General features: G+C 38.8%; 4 protein-coding genes across 4 annotated transcripts; 1 reads left to right on the plus strand and 3 right to left on the minus strand.

The window, feature by feature from the left end:
* Positions 1-5,409: 5,409 nt before the first annotated feature.
* Positions 5,410-10,322, minus strand: LOC135598875 (AP-1 complex subunit mu-2-like). The gene is made up of 12 exons (XM_065093291.1): positions 10,184-10,322; positions 9,842-10,096; positions 9,577-9,723; positions 9,310-9,372; positions 8,982-9,158; positions 8,780-8,883; positions 6,747-6,854; positions 6,536-6,632; positions 6,321-6,418; positions 6,071-6,212; positions 5,831-5,953; positions 5,410-5,753 (listed from the first exon to the last, which is right to left on the minus strand). Exons 2-12 carry the CDS (start codon positions 9,968-9,970, stop codon positions 5,655-5,657), a joined length of 1,287 nt encoding a protein of 428 aa, XP_064949363.1. The 5' UTR covers positions 9,971-10,096; positions 10,184-10,322; the 3' UTR covers positions 5,410-5,654.
* A 3,305-nt stretch (positions 10,323-13,627) lies between these two features.
* LOC135598088 (myb-related protein Hv33-like) lies at positions 13,628-15,323 on the plus strand. The gene is made up of 3 exons (XM_065091614.1): positions 13,628-14,053; positions 14,125-14,254; positions 14,327-15,323. The coding sequence occupies exons 1-3, from the start codon at positions 13,921-13,923 to the stop codon at positions 14,943-14,945; spliced, it is 882 nt and encodes a 293-aa protein (XP_064947686.1). The 5' UTR covers positions 13,628-13,920; the 3' UTR covers positions 14,946-15,323.
* Positions 15,324-15,733: 410 nt separating this feature from the next.
* Positions 15,734-22,874, minus strand: LOC135598876 (DNA replication licensing factor MCM4-like). Its single transcript, XM_065093292.1, has 18 exons — positions 22,762-22,874; positions 21,883-22,605; positions 21,651-21,779; positions 19,846-19,927; positions 19,619-19,751; positions 19,437-19,508; positions 19,167-19,295; positions 18,948-19,061; positions 18,632-18,844; positions 18,462-18,560; positions 17,895-18,055; positions 17,712-17,808; positions 17,226-17,387; positions 17,067-17,147; positions 16,889-16,967; positions 16,643-16,779; positions 16,518-16,568; positions 15,734-16,271 (listed from the first exon to the last, which is right to left on the minus strand). Exons 1-18 carry the CDS (start codon positions 22,790-22,792, stop codon positions 16,197-16,199), a joined length of 2,568 nt encoding a protein of 855 aa, XP_064949364.1. The 5' UTR covers positions 22,793-22,874; the 3' UTR covers positions 15,734-16,196.
* A 799-nt stretch (positions 22,875-23,673) lies between these two features.
* On the minus strand, positions 23,674-25,372 carry LOC103997539 (peroxidase 72). Its single transcript, XM_009418790.3, has 4 exons — positions 24,960-25,372; positions 24,687-24,878; positions 24,416-24,581; positions 23,674-24,333 (listed from the first exon to the last, which is right to left on the minus strand). The coding sequence occupies exons 1-4, from the start codon at positions 25,179-25,181 to the stop codon at positions 23,918-23,920; spliced, it is 996 nt and encodes a 331-aa protein (XP_009417065.2). The 5' UTR covers positions 25,182-25,372; the 3' UTR covers positions 23,674-23,917.
* Positions 25,373-26,451: the final 1,079 nt, after the last annotated feature.

Consider the following 26,451-nt stretch of genomic DNA (forward strand, 5'->3'; position numbering starts at 1 on the left):
CCGAGTCTGCAGACTGGTGTCGGTTGCATCAAGGTTTTCATGTTCTTCCAAGGAACACTGCATCCCTGATTTGCTTATAACGTGCTGAGTCAAGAGATTAATCCATTGTTTTTCATGTTCATACCATCTTGATTTGTCTCCATCTGCCAACAATCCAACAAAAAGAGGAAAGCAAGAGAACTGCTAAAGTTTCTCCAGCTGAAACCTTGCAACCCTGGCTAGCCTCCTAAGACAACAATCATGTCCCCCAAAAGCTCAGAAATCTACTTCATCTTCTTTATAGAGTTGAATCATTAAGCACCATCTTGTTTCTCAGCATGCTTTTTCGCTTATCTCTTCATCTTTAGGCTAATCTCTCATTCAGATGCACACAATATGAATCTAGGATCCGAGGACTAGTCAGTCTAACTTTGTCTACATGTGAAGCAAGATTTAAGGGAATCACAAGCTAATCGTTATGCTGGGGAACAAGAAACCTAAGTAACTAAGATTACATATATATATATATATATATATATATATATATATTAATCACCTTTACTTGAGAAGGCTATGGTTATGATTATGATGAGTATTAATTAACATGGCAATCATCCCATAACCAGGCAAATCATCAATTAATTAGGACAGCTGCTGTATGTGTGCTTCTCACTTGGGGAAGCTCAAAAGTGTATCAAAGCTTGGGTGTTGTGCTCACATCTACTGGAGTGCACAAAGTGCCAAGAAAAGATTCACAGTGGCAAGTGATTGCTGAAGTGCCTTTTAAGTAGGCCACCACTAAAAGCACTGAGCATCGAGCAGAAAACAACAACAGGGAGTTGCTTGTGGCAGCATATGTTTGCTACTGATAGCTTAGAGAAATTATGATCACCCGCACTGAAACTTCCGAGTACATTCTTCCAGTTAATGTGTTGTTAATGTCTCATAGCAGCAGGTTCTGCTTGAGGCAGCATGGTGATGGGCAATGTTAAAGAACAAACCAGAACTGGTCCTTTGATCTGACTCAGTAATTGAGAAGGTTTAGTTGGACATAGCATTTACTTCCTTCTAGAAAATTGGTGAAAATAGGTGGAGCAGACAGATTAAGGAAACTAATAAAATTATTTTATATGAAATAGAAATCTAAAGAAGAGAGATTAGGAAATGGAAGCCTGAGGTGTAACAATACCAACGAAATGAAGATTAAGGTGGTATATTAGATTATTGTCTGAGGCATGACATCAATCTTACGTGTGAATGACAGTCGAGATTGGCACCTCAATATATGTCTGACTCATACTGCCAGCACAATCGTAAAGAGTCTTAAATGTAATTTTCATCATCTTGACAGCAATGCGTACATATATATATTAAAAAAACATTTGATGAAGACAAATGAAGTAATGAAGGATATATATATATATATATATATATATATATATATATATATATATATATATATATATATATATATATATATATATATATATATATCCTGACTTTGTGCATCTATTCCGGTGGATATAACTCTAGACTAGAATTGGTCTTGAGTCTAATTCTCAGTACTAAATTTGTCGAGAAATTTTTTTTGGCTTTTGATGTTGACTATTGTATTGATGACTTATTATTTCACTTGCATGAGAGTGAATAATTTTTTCAAATTTATAGACTAAGGGTCAGATTTGATTCTATAACCTTCAATCTAACCTAGACTACGATCCAGATGTAAAACCAATGCAAATTTAATTTGATCATCTCTTATAGTAACAGTCATTGTAAGTCAATTCTGATTATTCTTCCACTTCTTTAGAAAGAGTCCAGGGTGAATCTTTCAGCATTTTTTTCTTTTCATGTATGACCTGTAATTTTACAATAATTGCAAAACAAATCATTTCTTTTAGAAGATGTGATTTTATTACTCCCGGGGTTCTTCTTGACTTTCGGATGCTTTCCTTTTGCCTTTTCTATATTCTTCTTAGTATGGGTTCAATTATTTTTTCGATCATCACCTTTGTTGTTGTGATGTCATAAGTTTTAAAGAGGCACTGTTCTATGTTTATCTAGGCATGGAGGCCAGCAGTATATTTCATAGTCATCGAGTGATCATCGAGGAAAATTATAAGTGTCATCGCTTGTTATTAGAACTCAATGGTACATTTTTACATAGATTGATTCCTTTCTTGACATATGTAGTACTACTTTCTTCATCTTTTTTTCAAATATCCCATATGATATAATTCTTCTTGTATAAGTCTCTTGAATCATGTTCATAATATATCTTCATCATTATTAGTTCGAAGATGAGCTTTCTTAAGAGCATGTCCAATCAAATTAAGTCACTCAAGCATCATCCTATTCATATTATTATAGTCATATAGATTAAAATAAGTATCAAGTTTATTTATCCACTAGTTTAATATATAATTATTGATTGAGTTATCGTAAAAGGGTGTGTCGATGTGAGACTCGACATCAAATTGAGGATCTGAGTCCTTGCTGTGTTCCTCAAATAGTCACAAGATATAACAACAACTATCACCCACTCTCATAATTGGTTCATTATAGTTGTTTACATAGACAGTTACATAAGTTCAAAGTTTTCTAGACACATGTCAATAACTTCATAAGTTCATCTTATTTTTTCTTTTATTCTTATGGCTCCTTTACATTCCTTTACTAAAATAGGTCAAAGTTTCGAGTGGATGAAAAAACATGATGCTACATTCCACTTGCTAAAGAGAAAAATCAATAAAATGCTCGTGCTAGTCTTGTCGAATCTGTAGTGACAGTTTGAGTTGGAGGCAAATACAATATGAGCTATTTTGATGCAAGATAGTTAACTTGTGAGATACTAAGATATTCTAAGAATCTCAAACAAACTATCCCACTTATGACATAGAATTATTCATGCTACATCAAATAATCAAACATTGGCGTATATATCTCCTAGGGAAGGAGATGATCATCTACACTGACCATCAACCACTTCAATATCTTTAAACATAATCCAAATTACAGCAAACACGACACATGAAGGATGTTATATTTACAACAATTCAAGTATAAAAAAGGAGTGTAAAATAAGCTACTTAGACATTATTATGACTCTTGATCATAAGTCTTTGCTTGTGTATATATGTGTTCATGAGGATTATGCGAACATGTATAGGAAGACCAGAATTTAAAAATACCATAGAGAAAATCAAGATAAGAACTAACATGAAATTCATACTCTAAGGAGGACTATTCTACAAAGGTGCCCAGCTTTGAATATCAAAGAAAATAGATCACATAAATTGGATACAAGATGCACACCCATTAAAAGTCACCGGACACTTTGGCATAAACAAAACTATGATAATTCTACAACAACATATTTACTGGCCCCAAATGCAGCAAAATGTGGCTCGAGTTATGTGAGGATGCATCTTTTATAGCTTTTCAAAACCAAATAATCCACTTTGTTGCTTGTTCCATCGTCACCATGGGAGAGCTTATTAATAGACTTCTCGAAAAGTCTATCGACAATAAGATGGAGACACAACTATCTATTTGTGGTAGTCAATAAATTTTCAAAGAGGATAGTGATCATGCCTTGCAAGAAGATAATCATTAAAGAAGGGATTATTCTTCCCACACGTGTGGGCATACTTCGGCCTTCCAAGTTCTATTATGTCTGATCATAACAAGTATTTCTTGAGAAAATTTTGAAGTTCATTCTAGACCATAATGGACACCAAATTGAAGAAGAGCATAACTTTCTATCAATAAACCAATGGTCAAGCTAGTAGCAAACCATACCATGGTTCATTTCCTGTGAGGATACAATTCTCGACAAAAGTCTATCACACCTTCAATATTCTTTCAATTGGACAATGCATAGTTCTATCAACAAATCAACGATGAAGATATGTTTAAATTATTTACCTTAAGTTCTTTTAATTTATAGTTCAAAATCGATTTGGAATCAGCTACCTCTAACAAATGCAATGCAAAACATGATTAACGTGGGATTCGGGTTTGATGATCCGTCGACTCGATACCATCTTTCAAATAAAAGATTTGATGAAAAAATAAATTATCATAAAAAAATTCAAGCATAAAATCAAATAAAAAAAACTTGTATTGTTTGTAAAGTTAAAGCCCTATAAAATTTGAAAGAATGAAAATGAAAACATGAAAGAAAGCTTATGGATACATGAAAACATAGGTTATTTTCGGATTGCACGTCGATACTCTCGATAGGTTGCGATCGTTGTTGATCTTCAATCTCCTCCTCTCTTTTCTACTAAAATCTCCTTATGAGATTTGGACAATAGGTAATAGGTATTGAGGACTTTTTCGCAATAGCTAAACGAAGCTTTCTAAAACGTGAAGAAAAAGGTTGTGAATAATTCTTTCTTCAGCAGTGCATAATTCTTTCTTCTCATCTCTTTACTACTGCTTTAAGGTTACAAAACTAAGATCGAGTAACTCTTTGCTGAAGATTAAATCTTCATTTTTTTTAGATAGAAACATATGTCCTAAGTGCTTAAACTGGATTTTTCTTGTGAAACACAACAATTAGAATTTTCCTAACGTGCATATATATATATATATATATATATATATATATATATATATATATATCGACATGGAAATTTTAGATGCCACATGAATCATGTCATGTCATCAAAGTTTCATCATCAGATTTGTAGGATAAACAAAAGAGAAAGCTCTAATTGAAAATGCAAAATCCAAGATATCAAACAAAAAAGAAAAACCTCAAGCACACATGCCAAAGGTTACATACTAAATGCGACATGAATCATGTCATGTCATCAAGGTTTCATCATCAGATTTGCAAGACAGATAAAAGAGAACGCTGTAAAGGAACATGCAAAATCCAAGATACCAAACAAATAAGAGACTTCAAGCACACATGCCAAGTATGTGATACCAAAATAATCCTAGGATAAGATCGAGTTATGATCCACCTGCGAGCACTGCTGTGTGCCTTCCAAGGGAAAATTTTGGATTCTGATAAATTTGATTTTATAGCCGATAGGATCAATGAGAGGGGTTTCATACTATTTTATCATCTTGAGATTGACCACCCTAAAAGACGGTGTGGGTTTCAGTTGAAGATTGGCGTTGGGCGAGAAGAAAGATTCATGCAATCGATCCTAAAAAAAATTTTAAGATATCAAGATTTGTTGTTATTATACCGATAGCCGCCGAGCTCTGATAGGAAGCTCAATCTTGGCCGGCCCTGTAAATAACTTCAAGCTTTATGATTTCAAGAGACCTGAAAATGCTCCTTGTAAAGCAGAGGGAGTAGACACATTCAACCACGAAACATCAGACATTCATTTCCAAGAATGCATTATGTTATCGATGCATCATTAAAAGATAAAAAAGAGGAATATGAGGAACGAGGCCATAATCAAGTTATCAAACAAAATCAATACATATTCTCTGGAAAATAATGATATTTCTGGATAAGCATTTCATCCTTACAAAACATTACAAGAAGCAAAAAGGAATCAGAAACAATGCTGTTTGGGGGCTCTTTCTACTGCACATGCCGACCGATAAATCCCTGCAGGCTCCCCTCAAACCCAGAAGGTGCAGTCTTGACATCCTCGAGTCTTGAATACAGAGTTCTTGAAAGTTCATACAGCAGATCAAAGTGACTAGATGAGTCTCAGTTCATATTCGCCAGCCATTGTGATGTATCTCACCCATGGAAGGGCTTGGTATCCACTCTTTTCAATTATTTTCAGGTATCGAACCTAAGCAACCCATGCAATGGATCCATAAACTACTGATTCATATAGTCCAGGACACGAGTCATGAAGAATCAACATACCTGTATTCCAGACACAGTGAAATATGGGATCTCAAACTTCACACGTATAGGAGCCTTCTTCTCTGGAGTTGCTTCTTCTGCGGTTATACTGGGAAGACTAAATTCTGCCCTACACATGTACTCCTAAATGCAGCAAAAGACCATGCTAACATCATGAAGAAGATTCTTGCATGTAAATTTGATTAGAAAAATTGTATGCATCCATCTGGTTATCGGGAAAAATGAGTTATGATTTCATACCTTGCCACCAGGAAATGATTTTATTTTCCAGACCAACGCGTCATTTTCAGGTGCATATTTAGCAGAACCCATGGATGTCCGGACGTTGGGATTGATAGCATCTGAAGGTACAGGCAGCTCAATTTCCACATTTGTTGCAGTGCTGTACGTAATTGAAATAATTACAGAAGGTTATTACAAATGGATGGCACGGGCCGTAACAAATACAAAATACGGGATCATCTATAACAAAATGAATGTAAGCTAGCACCTCCTTTCCTTAAACTGACTTCGTGCTTTCACCAAGATCTCTATGCGACTTCTCGAATGCTTCTCAACTTGAGCCTCCACCCAGACTGGAGGCTTCACCTGGATGGATGAAATAACAGGTGTGCCAGTAAAATAAATGCCTCGAAACTACAAATCTAATACAAGTTCTAAACTTTCAAAACTCTGTTTTGGACGAAGTTGTAAACCCAGATTAACCTGAGTGTTGAGTCTGTATGTCATTAGGTCAAAAGACCCATCAGGTGGTATGAAGGATATTGTCCTGTCATTCTCAAACCGTGACAAACGCACACACCTAAAACAGATAAAGAGTAAATAGTCAATATTCAATGTAAAACTGTGAACATATACAGCTGAGAAGTGTTAAGAGAAAAAGAAAACCTCTGCAGAAAAGGTGATGAACACTTACTGGTGAAACTTAATATCATCTAAATCTATGGCTTTCCCCTTTGTTGTCCGACCTTGAGTTTCCAAAAGTAACCGATCATTCAATCCAAGTTTACATTCAGGCATTCCACTGCATAAATTGAGCATAATATCGTAAGTCCAGTTTCCAATATATATGAGGTTAATTACATGATCTACATTACCAATCACCACGGAAACTACTTCTATAGTATTTAGATTGATTAGAAAAGAAAGAAGATATCAGATGCATTTATACTCTCATGTATGGTCTTTTAGAGAACATTGAGAGCACAATCGTGTCTCATGCTTGAGTTTAAGAAGAGAGACCAATACAAATTATTTTACATTGAACACTCCTAGTGCAAATGTATTGCCCATATATCATAGGATAAGGAAGTGCAATATAGATGTTTGTTTTCGCCATATACATAATTCACAACAACCACCCATAAGCTTCGAAGCCATGTACAAGACATTAAAAAGATTACATATAACATAAGATAACGAAGTGCAAGTAATACATGTCCCCCATAAGGTTTTGAAGCATCTAAAACATCTTGGTAACTGACAAGTTCTAGTGTCTGACATAGATGCCACAAGCATTATGAAGTGTTATTGCTTCATAATTTAAAAGTATCTCTATTCTTATTTGTATCCTTCAACCAAAAGCAGATACTAATGGTTTTCCCTATATTTGATAAAGTTTCATCTCCAACAAGTAGCATAATTTGCATGAATAGCTTTCCTAGTGAGCAATTCCCATGCTAAAGTATATGTTATGAGGATAATAAATAAAGCTATAGTAGAACCTAATGCTTCTAAACACTCATAATTCAACAACTACAACAACAATGACAACAAGCTATAACTCCCCTGTGTATAGATCCATGAAATCCTTTTTCAAATCCGTCCCTAATTCTTAATGATTTCTGTAGCATGTAATACAAACATCAAAAGTAAAACAGATTAAGAACCAAGAAACAAAGTGTTTCTCAATATTAAGAAAAAAGCATCTCAAATAAAGTAGACCTTTGTTTATCTAATAAAGGTTCTGCAATATCAAATGTGTAGTCAATGCAGAATTATCAACTGTACTATATTCTCCTCCTTTCAGTCGTTGACATGGGAATCACAATTTTACAGAAAGAGCAAGCGATAACTTATAAGAAGATAGACTAAGGTGAATAACACGAAAACAGAATATATAAATTCAACTGACTAGAAAGACTAGTTGACATGGAACTTGAAAAACTTCAATTGCCAGAATGGCCAACCATCCATAAATCTATGAACAATTTGTATCACGATAATATAACTAGTCAATTTTATAAAAAAAAAGTTCTAGTGAAGCTATTTAATCGCATAGAGCTTAGGAAGTTGGTGTCTAAGCAGATACAGAAAAATTAAACTGAAATGTGCATCATGAACATCTGACAAAGACCTAAAGCAAATATATTAAAAAAAAGAACTAGGAATATGTTTTATATAATAAGCTATGCCATTTCACAAAACAAGCTGCTTGTTAATACTGTTATGTAATGAGGAATAGCTCATGTGATAATAAAGAGCCAAATGCTGTGGCACTTAATTCAACAAGGGCATGTCTGCTATCAATGACACAATAGCTGGTAGGAAATACTGTGATGCTAACTATAAAAAGAAGACAAAATAAAAGAAGACAGAACTAGAAACATAAGAAGACTACTTAGGTAATAGAGCAAGAGAAAGTGGAGAGGTAACATTTCACTGGTCAAGAAAGGGAGAAAAAAAGGAAAATAGAAATCTAAAAGAGCCTTCTAGATTAATCAACCATAAACTCTCTCTATATGCAGGCCAATCACAATTTTGCATGTGAGTGGCTCCTTTAGAAAACCTTCCAGGTTTGTGGAGTGTGTATGTTCCATTTCCTTCCTCACAATATTATATTTCTAACTTCAAAATGGACAAACTTATAGATCTCATCAAAAAAGTTTGAAAAACCTACACAAACTGCTTTAAAGGAGATGAAGAAAAAGATATGTAAGAATGGTGCACCTCAAGTATGTTCTCATTTTCAATGCCCCAACAACTTCTGAACGGATAATTTGTCCATTGCTGTTGACAAGAATATTAACGCTTTCAACCACGTCCAAGAACACCTATAAAAGAAAGAAGAAAGAGAGACCATTTCTTCACATGACATGATATAGTGAACAGTAACCAACAAGTATCTACAAAGCAGGAACAAGTGACCTACTTCATTTTTCTTGTACCATATCCCTTCACTGCGCCATGACACTGCATTTGTGACAGCCATTGGAGGCCTCTGTACAACTTCCATCCTGTATGCATCCGTCTTAATAAACTCGCTAAGAATCTTAGCTTCGGTGTATTGGGGGTACCCAAAGTCCATTATTTCATCAAGTAACTCGTACTGTCCACATTACATATAGAATTCTATTTCAAGACCACAAAATAAACAATCATAGAGTAGAAAAGCAAACTCAAGATTTCATCTGGACCGTAATGTCTATAACACATCACCAACACCAAAAAACAGAAAACAAAAAGCATTTTCCGCTTACCACAACAACAAAATTATCTCTTAATGATTCCTCCTCTAACTCTTCAAAATAATGTTTAAAGACCTGCAAACATGTTTAAGTTTAAAAAAAGGGGGAAGCGATCATTAGCTCTTCAAAATAATGCTTAAAGACCTGCAAGGCATATAATCAAGTAAAAACAGAATGAAGCAACCATTAGCTCTTGGAAATAATGTTTAAGGCCAGCAAGGCATATAATTACAGAAACATAAAATGCAGCAGTCGTTTGAGAATAAAAAGAATACTCACGTTAACGACGCGATGTAGGAAGAGAAGGATGCTGGCGACATTGCAATTCTGCCTCGCAGCCGTCATCAAGAAGACGTTATTGTGCTGAATGAACATATAACTGATCCCATCATCGAACACCACGGGCGATCGAGACTCAATATCCCCCTACCACCACAAAACCAATGCTCAAGATTCCATCTTTTCTCGAAAATACGAAAGCGGCAAGCCACCACATCGAGCAGGAAGGGAAGAGAGAATCTAGGGTCTGGGGGAAGGGAGCCACCTCCTTCTCGATGAGCTTGGTGAAGAAGCGTTCTGCCTGGACGGCGGAGACGTCGCCGCGGTAGTCCCGCCAGATGAGAATTCGGCCCTTGATATCGAGAAGGAACAGCGCCGAGACGGCGCCCGCCATGAATCGGGGCAACGGAGGCGGCGGCGGGGCAAGGGACTCCCGGATCAGAATCAGATCGGAGAAGGAGGCGGGGACCGAGATCTGGCTTCAAGTCCCATTTCCATGATCCCTATAACTCAAATTCCCCTATCGCACGACGATAGAACGATCAAACAAGAAGAGATCGAGATATAAGGAGAGAGAGAGAGAGAGAGAGTGAAGGATATCGATTACGATGGCCGACGGTGGTGTTCGAGATCTCGGGAGGATGTCCGAAACGAAGCAATTCTTCTTTCGCTGATTAGTATTTGCTTCGCGTGTGTGCGCGTGGAACAGACGAGTCACGGGAGGAAGAAGGGGTTGGGGCGAGGCGGCGGTCACCGAGCCGACTCGCCCAACGTTAATTTGAATGTGCTTCTGAACCCAAATTAGACCGGACTCGATGAAATCGTGTGTTTTTGGTTGACCGAATTGGTTTTCTCGGGTGATGTCAAAGGCGGGTTGGCAACGTAATCAAATGCGCGCGTGGAGGCGGTTCGGTCGAGGCCGCCGTCTCCGATCCGGCTCGCCCAACCACAATTTGATTGCGATTTTGAACCTAAATTAGACCCGAATAGATGAAATTATGAGTAGTCCAACTCATAAGGAATACACTAGCAGTTATCAGTTAATCATCATCGGATACGTAATCGTCATGTAGAGTCCATGATAAAACAAAAAGATTTAGATCACTATTTATCCGTCTACCCACATGCACAATAGTCTAAATCCAAACAATTTAATATATTATTTCTTTATGAGCAGTTAGAGATTGTGTCCCCATAAAATATTTCACGAAATATATTATTTCTTTATGACTATGTATAAAAGCTGATCTTCACTACGATAAGAGATGGGCTTACTTCTTTTAACTACTCACATCCATACTTGAACACCTCATGTTACTAACTTGGACGTCGAATAGATCGAATCAAAAAACCTTTTTCGACCTTAATCTTTGTGCAGATAATATATCAGGAACTCAACGTTTTAACCTTGGAAGCATCTCGGATAATCCTACGTATATGATTTCGAACCATGTCGGACTCATAAAGACGTCAATGATTTTTTTTTTTCTCATCACCAACCAACCAATTAGACCAAAAAAAAAAGAAAAAGACTTACCACTTAGTATCAATGAAGAAATGAGAACAATATATTACCATACTGTAATGTATAGATCTATTCTTGATCAATTTTGGCCATCCAATTTTAAGGACTGATGTGCCCAATTTTCCTACACCTTGAAGCTTCTAGAGACTGCATGACCACATAAATACTTCTCCAATGTCTGAAATCCATAAAGGCAAGACAAAAAGATGCTGTTAACACAGTAGAACTCCACATCTGTTCTAAGCTAACATGGTAGTTCACCCTTTAATGAGGCCAACAATGTCATGACCAATATGACAGCCATTATAATTATGTCATAAGTTTCAACTCATCCATAGTATGCATTGTGGAAAAGATTTCAACAAGTTACAACAATGTCATCATTTAAAACTTGGTGTCACTTTGAACATGTATAACATAGTATTTTTGCTATTTTTATCTTCATTCTTTTCTTAGAAGAAACAATCAACTGAATCCAAAACTAACACTCTACTGTAAGATCGAATCGGTTTCTATAAACTTAATCGGTCACTAATTAGACGATAAAGATGAAAGATAAAAGCTTAATTTCGAAAATAATTAATGGAGTAGGTAGTCCTTGATGAGTGATATCACAAGATTTCGTAATCTCTCCCTTCTTTTATGGTGGTTTTAGTTGCCAGAAGTCACAATGTTCATTGATCACTCTACATCATTGGAAACCAGTGGAAGAGGGTTTTAGTTAGATGAAGAAGAAGAAGAGCTTGACTTTGAGATGACCAGTTTGATAAGGAAGCATCATGGTGACTCCTCTTTCAAGTTATTCCAAATCTAGTGCTAATTAAAAACCAAGAAATGTAAGATGGCATGAGAATAACAAGATGAAGGAGTTTGTTTGGACTTTAGAGGTGGCGTGAGCTCTACTTTGTTGTTCTTTAATTGCATGCTTAGATTTTAGCCCAACAAAGTTAATTATGTGCCACTATGGACTAATTAGATGACTTCAACTTTTGGGTGAATGAATGGCTTAAGTTTCCACAGGTAATAATTGATTTGGATATGAAATAGTCACCCATTCATAGCAAGAAACCTTCATGCAATTAAATTAAAGACAAATAAGTGAAAGAAGCATCCTGCTGTTAATTTGATGAGCTTATTTTTTATGATAACATGATGTAATCTTGACTGGTTAAATATAAGTAAAAGATCATTTTGTTCTTTCTTTTAAGATCTATCACTACTTTTGTATGATTCAAGACATCTTAATGTGTCTCTCTACTTATAAGAGTTATAAAATATACATTTCCTCTTCTGGATTTATTCTTCTTATAAAATAGTATTATTATTTTTCACTATATGAAAATGATAACTTAACAATGTTTTGCAGCTAATTATTTATCTTCACAAAGTTCACATGTAATTTTTTGGGACAGTTGAACTAAATAAGACATAATTCTTTAACATGATTACCTATTTAACAAAATAATGTCTCATTCCTATATTTCTATTCTTTGATCATGAAGTGAACTCTCTAATGTACTGGAGATGAAGTCCAGTAAAGATGGTGAAGGAGGTGTGGTGGCAGTAAACAAGGATGTAGAAAGTAAAGGAATTTTAATCTTTTAGTTTTAAGCTTCAAAAGTATCTTTTTTTTTTCATTTCATCAAAAGTATATAATACACTACTAATGTTTTCTCATTTCATAGGAAAAAGGCTAGTAGTTGCACTGAAGGCCAAAAGAGTCTAATGTTGATTTGCAATCATGTCTCCCACCACAATCACAATAACAAGATGGGAACAATCATGATCCTCATTGAATTAGAGACTACAGTCCACAAGCACATCAAGTTACTGGAAGTATGAAGAGATGATCTGAACTCCACCTTCAAAAATACTCTCCTTTTTCTTCAGAACCTGAATCTGCCTGGTGAGAGGTCAGATGATGAACTAAATCAATTTACATGCAAATCTGATGAGTAATATAAGATGTCTAAGCTCCCTTTCTGTTGGATTTTAGTGGATCAAATCTTATAGCTGTAAAAGCTTAGTATTCATGTAGGAAAAAAGCATGAGCTTGAAGTCAGAATCTCACTGTAGCATGGAGTTGCATTGGTGCTGAGGCTGAGTTGTGTCTCATTTAAACTCTCATTTTATGTTCCTTTTAACTAACCCAAGTGTTGATTTCTTCTGTAGCATCGAGAAGCATTATCAATTAACCTAAATGGTTGATGTTGTCTCTGGTAGATGATCAGTAATGTACCAATCAGAGTGTCACTAAGAACAGCTTGATATTGATAACAAAGTTAAAATGCTATTTGCTATGCATTGATTTGATGCTCTTTTTTGGTGCATGCAGCAATACCTCAAGTACTTTGTAGAAGAAAGGAATACAATTGGGTGATGTTTCCTTGTCACTGAGAAGAGCTTCAATCCAATGTCATTTCCCAACTAACACCAAAAAGTTCTCATCATTCTCTCTCCAATTCTCCTAACTCAAATCCTGTCTGACAATGCTAACCTGTTTGTGGTAATTCATTTGCCCTCTTCCCATGGTTGAGGATAACTTAAACCTCAATCCAGTGCACTGCAACAACAACAACAACATCAAAGCCTTGCTTGGAAACCACTGGACTGATTCAACTCCCACAGCTTCTCTCTCTCTCTTTCTCTTGGTGCTTTCCTTTTCCTGTCTTCCACTCTCTTCTTGCTCCTCTCCCCTGCCCATCTAACTTGAATCTTAAGGCATAGAGTTGTTACCTTATATATTTCAGGTGCCAATTCCCTTACCTTCCCTCTCAGGCACATCAAACCCATTAAGCTGATTCTCCCAACTTGGGGGAATGGGACTGCAATCATGCAGCGTCACGCAGAAGCTGAGGAAAGGCTTTTGGTCTCCTGAGGAAGATGAGAAGCTCTGCAATCACATCACTAGAAGTGGAGTAGGCTGTTGGAGCAATGTGCCTAAGCTTGCAGGCAATTTCCGGTTACCATTTGCTTCCTCTTCAATGGCACCATGTTCAGTGTGTTCTTCTTTCTTCTTGTAGGACTACAACGATGTGGAAAGAGTTGCAGACTGAGGTGGATCAACTACTTGAGGCCAGACCTCAAGAGGGGAAGCTTTTCCCAGGAAGAAGAAGGTTTGATCATTGCACTGCATCAAGTTCTGGGCAACAGGTAGCCACACTTGCATGTTCAGAACTCGAAGCATGAGCATCGAACCGATCTGAATCCAACTTGTGGTTCCAGGTGGTCACAAATTGCGTCCCGATTGCCGGGAAGAACAGACAATGAGATCAAGAACTTGTGGCATTCGCGCATCAAGAAGAAGCTTCGGCAAATGGGGATCGATCCGATCACCCATAGGCCACTGAGTGAGGCAGCAGCGGTGCAAGAACAGGAGATCTGCTCGAGCAATCCAGTCCTTGCCACCTCCTTTGAACACTTCCCATGGATTCAAACCCAGGAATGCCTCGACCGGTCACTCGATCAGAATGACTTGCTAGCCAATGCTGGACTAGCCGAATGCAGCAGTGTGTTGGATGTGCCAGAGACATATGGCCATGGAGAGAGCTCGAGTAACAGCAGCAACTGCGACTGCCATGTGCTACGAGAAGAAGTCCTGAGTTGGACTTGTGAAGGTGGGTGGGAACCAGCGACTCACATGCAGATCAATGGAGTGGAGACTTGTGAGGGTGAGTCGAGCGCATGGCAAGAGAAGAAGCAGCATCATGTGGCAAGCACAGATGATGGCGGCAGCCTTCCAATGAGATCGCTGGACCGCGATTTCACGAACGATGACTGCGGTGTCACTCATGAGGCTTTGAAGAGCATACTGAACGCGGATCTCTTTCGGAGTTTGGAATGATCTGACGAAGAGTTTTCAGGGACGTCATGAGTTGCTCACGCCACCCTGTTGGTCTACAGTGCGTTGCAATTTCCACTTGTTGGATCTTTGTCCTTCTACAGAAACTAGTTATGCTGGATAAGATGTGATGCTTTGTAGTTTCTGATGTCTTTGTAGGCTGTGGTTATCTTTGTCATCATCATTGTTAGTAGGTGTTACTGAACTCCTTTTTGCTCTATTGCTCCCAAATGCAACACAATCTGCCTCTGTCTGCAGTAGCTGTTTTCACCTTTGATGTAGTGATCCAACAGAGATACAAGAGATTCAACAGCAGAGCAGAACCACCCTCTATTCCATGGTAAGCAATTGGGTTAGTTTTAGTTTTGTTGGAAACTTTAATTGGTTTCATCAAATGTTTAATTCATCAAACAGATGAACAGAGAGTTTATGTTCTTCAGATAGAAATGCTGAATGCCATGAGGCTGTAAAGGTGGTGGTTGGTGGTCATATTTACCTGCCCTACTCATGCTGTAGTATCAAAATTCAAAAAGGAATTGTCAGTTTGTCTCCCTGTCCAATAGTTAGAATACCAATTTTGATTGAACCAGGTAGATGCAAGACATTTGCTGAAACCAACAGCTAAGAGAATCCAATCTGAATTAGACCAAAATTGGAGTGTAAGAAAGTCAAATAATTCAAGAGGGACCAAGTAACCAACCCTGCATTCATTTCTTTGAATACTAGTGCAGATCTGAATGCATTCATCATAAACTAGGTTGCCATACATGTACTACATAGAATTGCTTGGTTTTACACCTGAAACATTCATGGGATTAGACATCAATAAGCATTCAATTCCAGGTACATGAAACTATTACAGGAGTTAAGACTTTTAGTCAACAAAATTAACACAACAAAAGATGAACTGGTGAGGCAGTTAGCATGTTGAAAGGACCTATCAATAATGCAAACCAGACATTATGTACCAAGAAACTAGCGTGACTCCCTAATAAAAAAAAAAGATCATTACAGTTCCTACAACTGACTACTCTTTAGTAACACTTCAATGATCAAGATATAGCTATAATTATCTATGCTGCTGACAAATCAATAGAAACAACTGGAATTTTCTTCATACAGGCCAGTTAAAGCTCCCAACTTCGCAGCCAGAAATGCAGTAGCAGCATCTCCAGTTTCCGATAAGCTACTGGGTTTTGTATTAAAGCTTCAAACCAGTTGAGGCAATAGGAGGCTATATTTGTAGCAGATTCATCATATCCTCTTGACACAGTCTCCATGAAGAACGACCACTCCCTCGCTCATGAGAGTAGCAAGTGCATTACGCAACTGCCAAATTACAAAATAGCAACTGTTAGCATCAGGGGCAGCCAAATATACCAAGTGGTTGGTGTCTGTGTCATTATTCCTAGTTGAAACTATTTGATGGAATTCAACATGTTATCAGGTTGAACTACAAATGAAAATGCATTAATTCTGTTCTCATGCTTGATTCCACAAAACTTCAAAAGTGAACTCTATATCCTCAAGCTTTTTTTTGTAGATGTATTAGGAGGACATCGAGCTGCAACTTACATCATTGAGGTGAACTTCAATAGAACTTTGCTTCCTGAGCTCTTCCAGCAACTGCATATTTGACACTTTCAGCTTAAGGAACAAAATACTGTGATTATCCCAACTAAAAGGATAAGCTTATATACCTCTGTTAATCGAGTTGAGGGTCCTCCAAGTTGCAGCTTCTCCATTACAAGGTTGCGCGTTGCGGCAACTAGATTCTCACGTCTAGTCCTTTCGCTTGCAGAGATTCCAGTCATGATAAGATCCATATCAATAGTCCCTTTAGCGAGAAGTCAGTGTCAGAGGTTGACATCCCAGAAAAATCAACTAGACACTTGAAAAAGAAAAAGAACAGAAAAGAAATAAAATGATCGGAAGTGTTTCCCTACCAGTGGAATGATCTGTTGCTGATTGCTGCAATGCAACTTCCAACAATCTAAATGCTTCTGCCACATCTCGAACTTCAACCTATGAATATTGTCAAATTCAACCATTCCATCATACAACCCACAACTATATCCGTTGCTAATAGTACAAAATAAGGTCTATTCCAGAGATTCTGCATACCCATTCTGAAAATCGCATGCGAGCTAATGCTTCACTAAGGCGAATTAAGCTCTCAATTTGCCTAGCTGTTGCAGTAATAACCTATCCACGGAAGTCAAAGATGGTCAGGCAAGTCAGTGCAGCAGAATAATTCTCAGTGTAGATGTAGCAAGTTGTTACCTTCTTCCGGCTTCCTGGTGCATTTCCTCTTTTCCTCATTTCAACATACTGGCGTGTCAATTCTTCAGCAGCTTCATCAGATATCTGTGGATGAATGTGCTTCCTTGCATAGCTGATGTATGCAACTAAGGTAGGAAGGTCAAGAACATCCTGCACTACTGTCTGCAGATTCAACAGGGAGAATAGAAACCCCATCAAAAGATGACATAATAAATGGAATAATGCAATTAGAAAGCTGTTAAGAGTTAGCAAATAGGCTCCCTTATTTTCCTTTATTTTTTTGAATTATCAATTTTTGTAAGTAGTTTTCTTGTCCACTCTCTTTTTGTGAATATCTTCCAAAGACTTTCCAGTAAATGTATAATCTATTCAGATTTTTACCAGTCAGAAAACCATTCACCACATATTTTTTGAATTCTTGTTGCACCAAATAAAGTCAAATTTGAAGGCAGCAGATAATTAACATATAAAAGAAAATCAACCAACCTCAGGATTTTTAAAATGCAAAGAGACAATATGCTTAGCCAGACGTCTGTCTGTTTGTTCATCCGCTTTGTCCAAAATCAGATAAATCAAATCAAACCTGGCAAACATAATTTAGCATCAGTAAAATAATGATACAGTGCAAGATGTCTGGTTCTTCATCTTTTTGCAACACTGTCTTCTCACCTGGAAAGCAATGTCGGAGGAAGGTGGATGTTATCAATCACTGAGAGCCGAGGATTATAACGAGATTCACTAGGATTTGCACAAGCCAAGACTGAAGTCCTGGCATTTAAAGAAGCAATTATTCCAGCCTTTGCAATTGATACAGTTTGCTGTTCCATTACCTGCATGCATTCAGATATATAGTGCAATAATTTCCAGAAGAAAAGCACATATATGAGTTTCACAATAACTTGAATAAACTTCAAGTATCAGTGTCATTAAAATTTAATTGAATATAGTTAGTTAGAAAAAGGCTTTGGACTAATCAAGATTCCAAAGATAAATAGCATATAATTACTAAATAAGATTGATTAACCAAACTTTCATAAAGATACCAGATTTGAAACGAGACCTAGAAAACCAATTTGGTGTTCTGTCATCAACATAATTGTGGTAAAATAATCAACATGCAGGAAACTGAAGAAAGTGCATACAGTTTCTATGTTAGGATAAACTCAAAGTCATCAATAAAGTTTCCTGGAGAGCTTAAGACAAGTTCAACTGTGCATGGTTCAAAAATTTTAGTACCTCGTGCAACATGCTGCGTGCATTTTCAGACATTTTATCAAACTCATCAATACAGCAAACACCTCTGTCACTCAAAACCAATGCACCACTTTCAAGAACCTGCAGAAAAATCCAGAGGTCAAATTTGAGGTTCACAAAAAGAGCACCAAGGAGTAGATAGACTTGCTTACAGTTTCACCAGTCTCTGGGTCCTTAGAAACATAAGCAGTCAAACCGACTGCAGAGCTCCCTCTCCCACTTGTGTAAATGCCTCGTGGAGAAAGTTTGTGGATGTACTGGAGCAGCTGAGATTTACTGGTCCCAGGATCTCCAACTAACAAGATATTGATGTCACCTCGGAAGCTAGCCCCAGATACGAGCTTAAGTGCATTGCCCCCAAAAAGCTAGAATGACATTAAGTAATTGTCAGCTGCAGACATTGTAATATAAATTTCTGTTCAATCATTCTTAGTATGAAACTAAAATACCATCTGAAAATAAAGAAACCTGGCAGAGAAGACCTCTTTTCACATCATCCAATTCCCATATGTTTGGCGCCAGGGACCTGGTTAGCCTGTCATATATATCAGGCAATTTCGATAGCTCCTTTAGTTTATCTACCTGAAAGCTCCAACAAGCATATATCAGTTCTGTTAAATATTGCAAGGCACAAAAAGCATCAAGGAGATGTGAGATTTAGAAAGGAACAATTGCATAAATAAACACCTTATCTTGATAATCAGGAGTATCATCTTCGATAGTCCTGCTATTGGAACTATTATCAACATCCATCAGATCATCTATGTGAAGCCTAGACTTATCTGTCTTCTTTAAATGAAGGCAATCGATGTACGTCTGCAGTCAAATATTTCAAAATATGATGTTCCAAGTATTACATTCTGTATTAGGTTCAGGTTCATAAGACTAGGTTAAATGGATAACAGAAAAAAGAGAGTAAGTACTAAGAAAAATATGTATGACGACCTATAGAATTACCTTAAATATAGACTTTACCATCCTCTGAGTTGGCCCTACTCTGACACTCATTGCTCTATATATACCCGTAATCTACCATCATGAAAAAATAATTAGGAAAATTAACATTTTCAACGAAAGAGGAGAGATGACATGAAATGAGGTGTATATAGAGAACTTGAAGATATAAATTCCCTACTGACCTCAACTCTGTCTCCAGGTTTTCCAGAGTCCACAAGTTTGTCATGCATCAAAATACTGACAGTGTGTGGAGTCCCTCCTTCTGGTATCTCATCTGGTGTCTCCTGCAACTTCACAATCTGTTTATCTGCAAATCTGGTTTTCACAATAGAAGCCATGAGAGGCCGTATGTTTAATGTCTCATTCCATAAGCAAATTCAACTAAAAACACCACTTGTTAAAGAAGCACCTGCATCGATTGTGAACCAGAGTCATCGAGTTCATGGCCAGACATTCCTGCCTTCCACACCTAGTAGGTTCATTTATTCGTCCTAATTTTTTTTTTTAAAAAGGAAGAATCATGAACAAATGAAAGAATGAAGTTACAATATTGACAAAACTACACAATGGAGATTCAAAGGAAATCTATTATGTTATGGTATTTACAAACCATAATCCTGATCTAGAGATCTTAGAGAGGTAGCAAGTTTTAGGAACTAAGAAGCTTTATAGGTCATTGGATAACATATAATCCGCATATAGATAGGCAACTTTACCACATTAGTTCCATTTCAAACTGATTATAAGGGATCAAAACTCCAATGTGAACCAGGGAAAACTTGAGAACTTGCCTGTGCCAGCAACAAGATATTTGTTCCATGAAGTGGCATTTATTGGAATGACTCAGTTTTACAAAAACACGGACACGAGTGTAACAATTTGTTCACCATCCTAGCACCTTGTTCCCTAGCTTTGTATAGTTAATCAAGTATAGACAATTATTGTGGTTTCTGTATTCAGAGTTGAGAAATAAATTTAACAAGCAGTTTATGACTACTGCTGCTTCTTTAGGTTGTACTGCAGGTTTCTGTTTTTAAAATATATATATCACAAGGTCTTTCCAAAAGGATTAGTTTTGGTAAGTTATGTTATGGCCACAAACTGTATACGTAATGGGTTTAATAACTTTTTGACACAAAACTAATGTCTTTTGCTGGTTGAACGACCTGATAGAGAGACGTATGAGGAGGCCTGGAACATAGGACCTCTGTCTCTGCTGCTTGTTGAAATTTCAACCAATGGTAACTTATCTAAAAGCTTAAACCAATAATTATTTCAAACAATTGATTAATCTTCAACTATGCTACATTTTCTAAAAGCTTAAGCTGGTATATATATTTCAATAATTCCAGTTTAGGGGGTTGTAGACAAAATAATGAAACCCTGTCATATTTGTCATTCTATGCTTTTAAATTATTGGTAGCGGTCAAAACTTGACAGAGCTTTCATGCAATAAGATATAGTCAGAGAAAGGCAATCCAAATAGTATTCGTCCAATTAACTATTGTCAAAGAAGTTAATCTGAATAGTGAATAGTACTATGGCAAACAATCAAATGCAGAGGAAGACTTCTAGACTCTCTAAAAGCCCACACTGTAGATGATTGAGAGTCATGCATCATTTTCTTATATGAAAATACAATATCTAATCGAGGGTACAGGCCCACACTTTCCATTAGGTTCTAGCGGACCCCATAAGTAGACAGAAGCAATTAAATCTACTCGTACGTGAATAAGACGAAAGATCATTAATGTTAGTCAAACACATAAAAAATATATATTAACACTAATACTGGCAGAAGGAAATCAGCGTGCAGTTTGCAAAATCAAAGAGCTCCTCAAGCTTGTCTAGGCTCTCAATGAAGCTCGTAATTGAGCTCTTGAAAGAGCGCATATCACATCTTAACAGCCAAATCTAGTCATCCTTGAATGAGATGTCACAAATTTGAGTTCCAAGTATTGCACAGAAAAGCTACAAGAGAAGTTCCATTTGAAAGTAAAGATGGGTAAACTTTTTATTCGAGGAACTAGCATTTCAATTAGTGTTAGTCGCATCAAAAAACAAAAGCACGTCAAAGGCACAGGATTTAGTTCTTCCCATTATGCACACACGAATATGATCAAAGTTTACCGGTAATTGGGGATATGATTTTGGTCAATCAAAAAGAGACCTTGCAAAGAATATAAGTGCACCAATAGCATGCCAAACATATACCTCTGTCGACAAGGATGGGTTCTGAGTGATGACCACAGACTAGGCAACGAAATATAGCCTCCTTAACCTCAGGTATTATGGAGCTGCACCGAATTATCATCCCCTTCACAGACACCATCTTCTCGATGTCTAACGAAACCAAGAAACAACACATTCATTCAAACACCGAACTATAAGAGCGTTGACATGAAGTTTAGCAACAAGGAAAACAAGATGAAGAATGTGGTAATACCAGAGGGATTGAGATTTCTCATGCACACCGAGGACTTGAGATTAAAAATCCGAGTTTGTATGTGCTTCTCAAACAACGGATCGATCCGAGCGACCAAGTCCATGAGGACGATGTCGAAGATGGCGAGCACCTCGAGCGGATACCTAACCATCTTGCCATAGAGGTCAGGATCGTAATCGAACACGTCGTGGGCATCGACGTCCAAAGACTCCCCGCCCTCCAACTCCATGATGCGGTGCACGGCCCGCATGTACTTCCCCTCCTCCATTAGGCTGTTCCCCCGACCGGTCTCCCTCGGGTCACGGAAGTGGCGGAGGAAACGGAGGATGGCCGCGTTCACGTCCTGCACGCTGATATTGGTCCCCCAGACGAACACGGGAGTGGAGTCCGCGTACTCAGGGTCCACCGGGTCAAAATCGTCCCCAGCCTCGGAGGACGGGGGGAAGCTCTCGTCGGCGGACATGGGAGTGGAGGGGGTCACCGTCTCATGGCGCCTCAACCGGCGGCGGGAGCTAGAGGGGGTAAAGGAGGGAGGGACGTCGGCGGACGGCATTGCGGCGGCCGCGCGAGGCAAAGGAGGGGCCAGATAGGGGCCGGGCGAGGGGTATGGGCTGGTGGAGGGGGCCCGTCGGCGCCGCTTGGTACCACGCCCGGCGGTTCCATTGGCCGGGGAAGAGTTGCTGTTGGCGATCGGGCTCGATCGGCCATCCGGGGACGATGCACCTACCAAGAAGCAAATGAAATTGAATCTTTAGAGGAAAGACCAGATCGGGACGACGAGATTGCCATCGACTCGCCGAAAAGCTCGATCTTTGAGTGGAGAAAGAAAATTAAACAACAGAGTGAGGAAGAGGAAGAGAAAGAGAAAGAGAGACCAACCATAGGAGGGTGAGAGATCGGAGGAAGCCATTCGTGGTGGATCGTAATGGGAGAAGAGCAGCAGTAAAGGGATAGATAGGGTGGGAGGGAGAAAGTAGACAGCACAAGGAATATGGCGGGAAAGACCGGATGCGTTCCCGCCAAAAAGAGGGGAGGCGCAATATGCCGGTTCAGTAGATCCGATAGCCCGCTAATCCAATATGGATCGGACGTGATGATGCCGACGCTAAACCCTAAAACTAAATCCGTTTTGTTTATGTATAAAGGTATAAATACATGAATTATACGCGACAGTGAGTACAACATTCGATAGAGGATACGGATTTTGACCATAGTGGATCGAACATCATTCCAACAGTCATATACGTTGGAAGAAGTCTCAAAGTTGGAATTATAATTTTTGTTTGGCATGATTTAATATATATATATATATATATATATAATATTTATATTTATATATTCCACCAAAATATAAATCAAAATTTACCATCAATTTAGGGTTTTTACATACCTATTTTTTGCTAATTTAATGTACCAAAAAATAATAATCATATTATTTGTCCTCATCATGCTTCAGGATAAAGACTTGTCGATTTCAAAAATATAATATATATTTTAAGGCCTCATAAATGTTTAATAAATATGTAAAGAAGACTTATTTGAATACTTCTAATGATTTCATGTCATGATTTAACGCATTGCATATAAAAGAAATATTTTGGGATACATAATCGGATGCTTTATATGTTCTTTGCTCCTCAATGCATACAATTCCGATTTAACACATCGCATATAAAGGAAATATTTTGGGGTGCGTCGAAGTTTTTCTTTCGAATCAGTCAGATGTTATAAATAAAATAAAATGTATATATTTATATTATGTTTATAGTAAGTGACGAAGAAGTGTGGTAGTAAAGAGGAGCCTTATGGGTGTTGTTTGGTTTACCCCTTAGTGGTTTGTCGAAGAAAGGAGGCATGATGTATTTGGATCAAATGGGACCCATGTGAGCCCCACTTGTCCGCTCAAACATTCTCAATCCAGATTTATTGGATTATATATATATGGAGAGGAAATGCCACAAAGAAGTCAACCCATCGAGCACGCAGAAGAAGAAGAAGAAGACTGGGACAATAGAAGGCCACATCGACACCCATTTCAATGGTTAATCCTCCTGCAATTCTTCCTGATCTCTCCCTTGTTCCCTGTCAAAGGTGTGATGTTGCCCATCTTCACCATGGACTTGGCGAACTGCGCGAAGAATGCCTCTTCGTTCTCCGCGTACCACTTCACCAGCCGCATGGTGGTCGCGCTGCCGCCGGAGAAGAGGACCTCGTCGGAGGCGAGGAGGCCCTTCCTGGCAACCAGGTTCTTGAAGTACTGGTTGTCGAACCTGCCGGGGCTCAGCGCGTCGAGGGGGAACAGGTTCTGGTCGCCGCCGGAGCGCGGGCAGCGGCGGCGCAGCTGCGCGGCGTACGTCGTATCGAGAGTGGAGTCCGGTCGCCCGTCGCCCGTCTGGTTGTACAACCGTTGCCGGAAGCTGGTGCACCGCGAGTCCCCGATCGTGTGGCTGCCTGCACCCATCGGTTCATGCAGCGACGCGTCACGGATTCGGCACGTAAAGCTCGGTCGCCGTGATCATGATCAGTGTCGTACCTGAGAGAGCGACGAGGTCGACGGGGTCGAGGCCTTTGAGGTTGAACTTAGTGATGATGGTCCGAAGGGTGTTGTTGGGAGCGGGGATGTTGTTGTTGGAGCCTTGAATGCTCGCTCCTATGGAGTCCCTCCTCCCCAGCGGAACCTCCCAGCTCGGCCCACCAGTCTACTCTCTCCCAAAACAGAAGGAACAGAGCAAAACAGAATCTAAATGCTCGTAAAATCCAAGACATGGAAGCTTTCCAACAGTTCTCGAAGACGAAGACCGTACCAGGACAGTGGAGTCTCTTGCAGCGAGGGCAAGGATGTCGGCGCAGGACACGGTGCGCGGACATTCCTTCTCCAGTGCAGCCTTGATCTCGTCGACGACCTCGAACCCCCTCGCGGAGTTCCGGTTGGGGTTCGACCTCTTCTCGCTCGTTATCGTCCCGCTACTGTCCAGCAGAAGCGACGCGTCACAGCCCTGACAAACCGAGCAGCAGCAGCAGCAGTAGCATTAAGACACTCTTAACGCTCGGCTAGTTCGAACAGGGGATGACCAAACCTTCACAAAGCAGTCATGGAAGTGGAGGCGAAGCAAGGAAGCAGCCATGCGGGCTTCTCTGGCGACGGCCTTGGCGACGACCGACCGCACGATGGCTTGAGCACTCGGGCATGAATGCTGGTAGAACTGCGGGTAGAGGTATCCGCTGCCGCTGCACTGCGCGACAGACAGAAGAGAGGAGAATATGATGAGGAAGCTGACAGGAAGATCCATGCACTTCATCTTCTCTCTCTCTCTCTCCCTCGAGCTACAGTACTCAAAGAGGTTAATTTCTTGGTGGTGTGACAGTGGATGTCGGCTTTGGGGGGGTATTTATAGAGCCGAGAGAATGATGGCTGGAGGAAGATGTAGGCAGATTTGGAGAGGGAATCAACAAAGCAAAGGGAGACTTGGTGGGATCTAATTTAGCAGCTGGTACTCCATGATAGGCCATTGAAAGAGCAAGTGTAATTGAAGCACTTCTTCTTCTTCTTGCATCCTAAACCCTAAATCTCGAATAGACAGAAGCATCTTGGATGTTCAACCATCATTTCAGCTTACTATACAAAGAATACTTGGGCAATATGGTGATCCAAATACCATCATTTGGGAGAAGATGAATTAAATTTGCTGTCTGTGAGTAAAACCTACAGATTGGCAGCTATGCATGCATGCACCAAACACAACAACTATACTATATTTGCTAGCTTTGTATCTCTCAAAGACAAAACCAGTGTAATAGGTTCTGATAACACCAAAAATCTCAACTTGCAATGCATCAATGTACATGTGGAAATGCTCACTCTTAACTTGGCATGCATTTTACAAGGCAATAGTGTGGGTTGCATGGTTGAGTTCATCTCAGGTGGAATGAGTTAGCATTGTGGTCGAGGAAAGAGAAGGATAAGAATAAAAGACTTGATTAGAAGCATTAGTTTTAGGTGATGATTGAACTCAACAATGGTGGAGGAGAGCTCCATTAAAAGCCACAAAAGCTTACTGGAAGATGCAAGTGATCCATCCTATTGCATTATCTAGCATGACTTTTTGCTATTGTATTCCCTTCTCATCTTGGCTTTTTGCTTTGTGTGACTACTTGCTTGCACAAGTCTCAATGGGGCCAATGGAATGTTGTGGAGCTTTTTTGCTTAGAGACCAAGCTTGCTTGAACCATGCCTTCTACTTTTTCTTTGTGCATTTTCCAATCTTGTGACTCTTTTACTTTGTTTTGTTTTTGGAAAGGAAAGCAATGGGGTTATTAAATGCTACCTTAGCATAGGCAAGATGATGATGTCCATGGTCACCTCCAACCATCAATAATTGCCCACAAGTACATACTTTTAAGATTCCTTTCCTTAATATTTTGCCTACACCTTTTAAGATGTCTTGGTATTTTTCAATATCAAACTTTGCCTCCCAAGATGTAACTTGGCATTAGGCAATTGCCCCAAAAAATTTCCTAATTTATGTTTATTTCAAGTGGTATCTACCTTTCATTCTTTTTTCTCAAGCT

This window comes from Musa acuminata, chromosome BXJ2-1, assembly GCF_036884655.1.
Source record: "Musa acuminata AAA Group cultivar baxijiao chromosome BXJ2-1, Cavendish_Baxijiao_AAA, whole genome shotgun sequence".
NCBI lineage: Eukaryota > Viridiplantae > Streptophyta > Magnoliopsida > Zingiberales > Musaceae > Musa > Musa acuminata.

Excerpts from the sequence above, each read along its gene's own strand:
- LOC135598088 (XM_065091614.1), top strand. The coding sequence starts at position 13,921 with ATGGGACTGCAATCATGCAGCGTCACGCAGAAGCTGAGGAAAGGCTTT. Across the intron at positions 14,054-14,124 it reads CAATGTGCCTAAGCTTGCAG|GACTACAACGATGTGGAAAG; the intron begins GCAATTTCCGGT and ends TTCTTCTTGTAG. Across the intron at positions 14,255-14,326 it reads CATCAAGTTCTGGGCAACAG|GTGGTCACAAATTGCGTCCC; the intron begins GTAGCCACACTT and ends TTGTGGTTCCAG.
- LOC135598876 (XM_065093292.1), bottom strand. The coding sequence starts at position 22,792 with ATGGCTTCCTCCGATCTCTCACCCTCCTATG. Across the intron at positions 18,561-18,631 it reads ACCCAGAGACTGGTGAAACT|GTTCTTGAAAGTGGTGCATT; the intron begins GTAAGCAAGTCT and ends ATTTTTCTGCAG. Across the intron at positions 16,272-16,517 it reads TTGAAGTTCACCTCAATGAT|TTGCGTAATGCACTTGCTAC; the intron begins GTAAGTTGCAGC and ends GTAATTTGGCAG.
- LOC135598875 (XM_065093291.1), bottom strand. The coding sequence starts at position 9,970 with ATGGCGGGCGCCGTCTCGGCGCTGTTCCTTCTCGATATCAAGGGCCGA. Across the intron at positions 8,884-8,981 it reads TATGGTACAAGAAAAATGAA|GTGTTCTTGGACGTGGTTGA; the intron begins GTAGGTCACTTG and ends TTTCTTTTATAG. Across the intron at positions 5,754-5,830 it reads TCACTGTGTCTGGAATACAG|GTTCGATACCTGAAAATAAT; the intron begins GTATGTTGATTC and ends TGGGTTGCTTAG.
- LOC103997539 (XM_009418790.3), bottom strand. The coding sequence starts at position 25,181 with ATGAAGTGCATGGATCTTCCTGTCAGCTTCCTCATCATATTCTCCTCT. Across the intron at positions 24,879-24,959 it reads TCCATGACTGCTTTGTGAAG|GGCTGTGACGCGTCGCTTCT; the intron begins GTTTGGTCATCC and ends TCGGTTTGTCAG. Across the intron at positions 24,582-24,686 it reads CAAGAGACTCCACTGTCCTG|ACTGGTGGGCCGAGCTGGGA; the intron begins GTACGGTCTTCG and ends GGGAGAGAGTAG.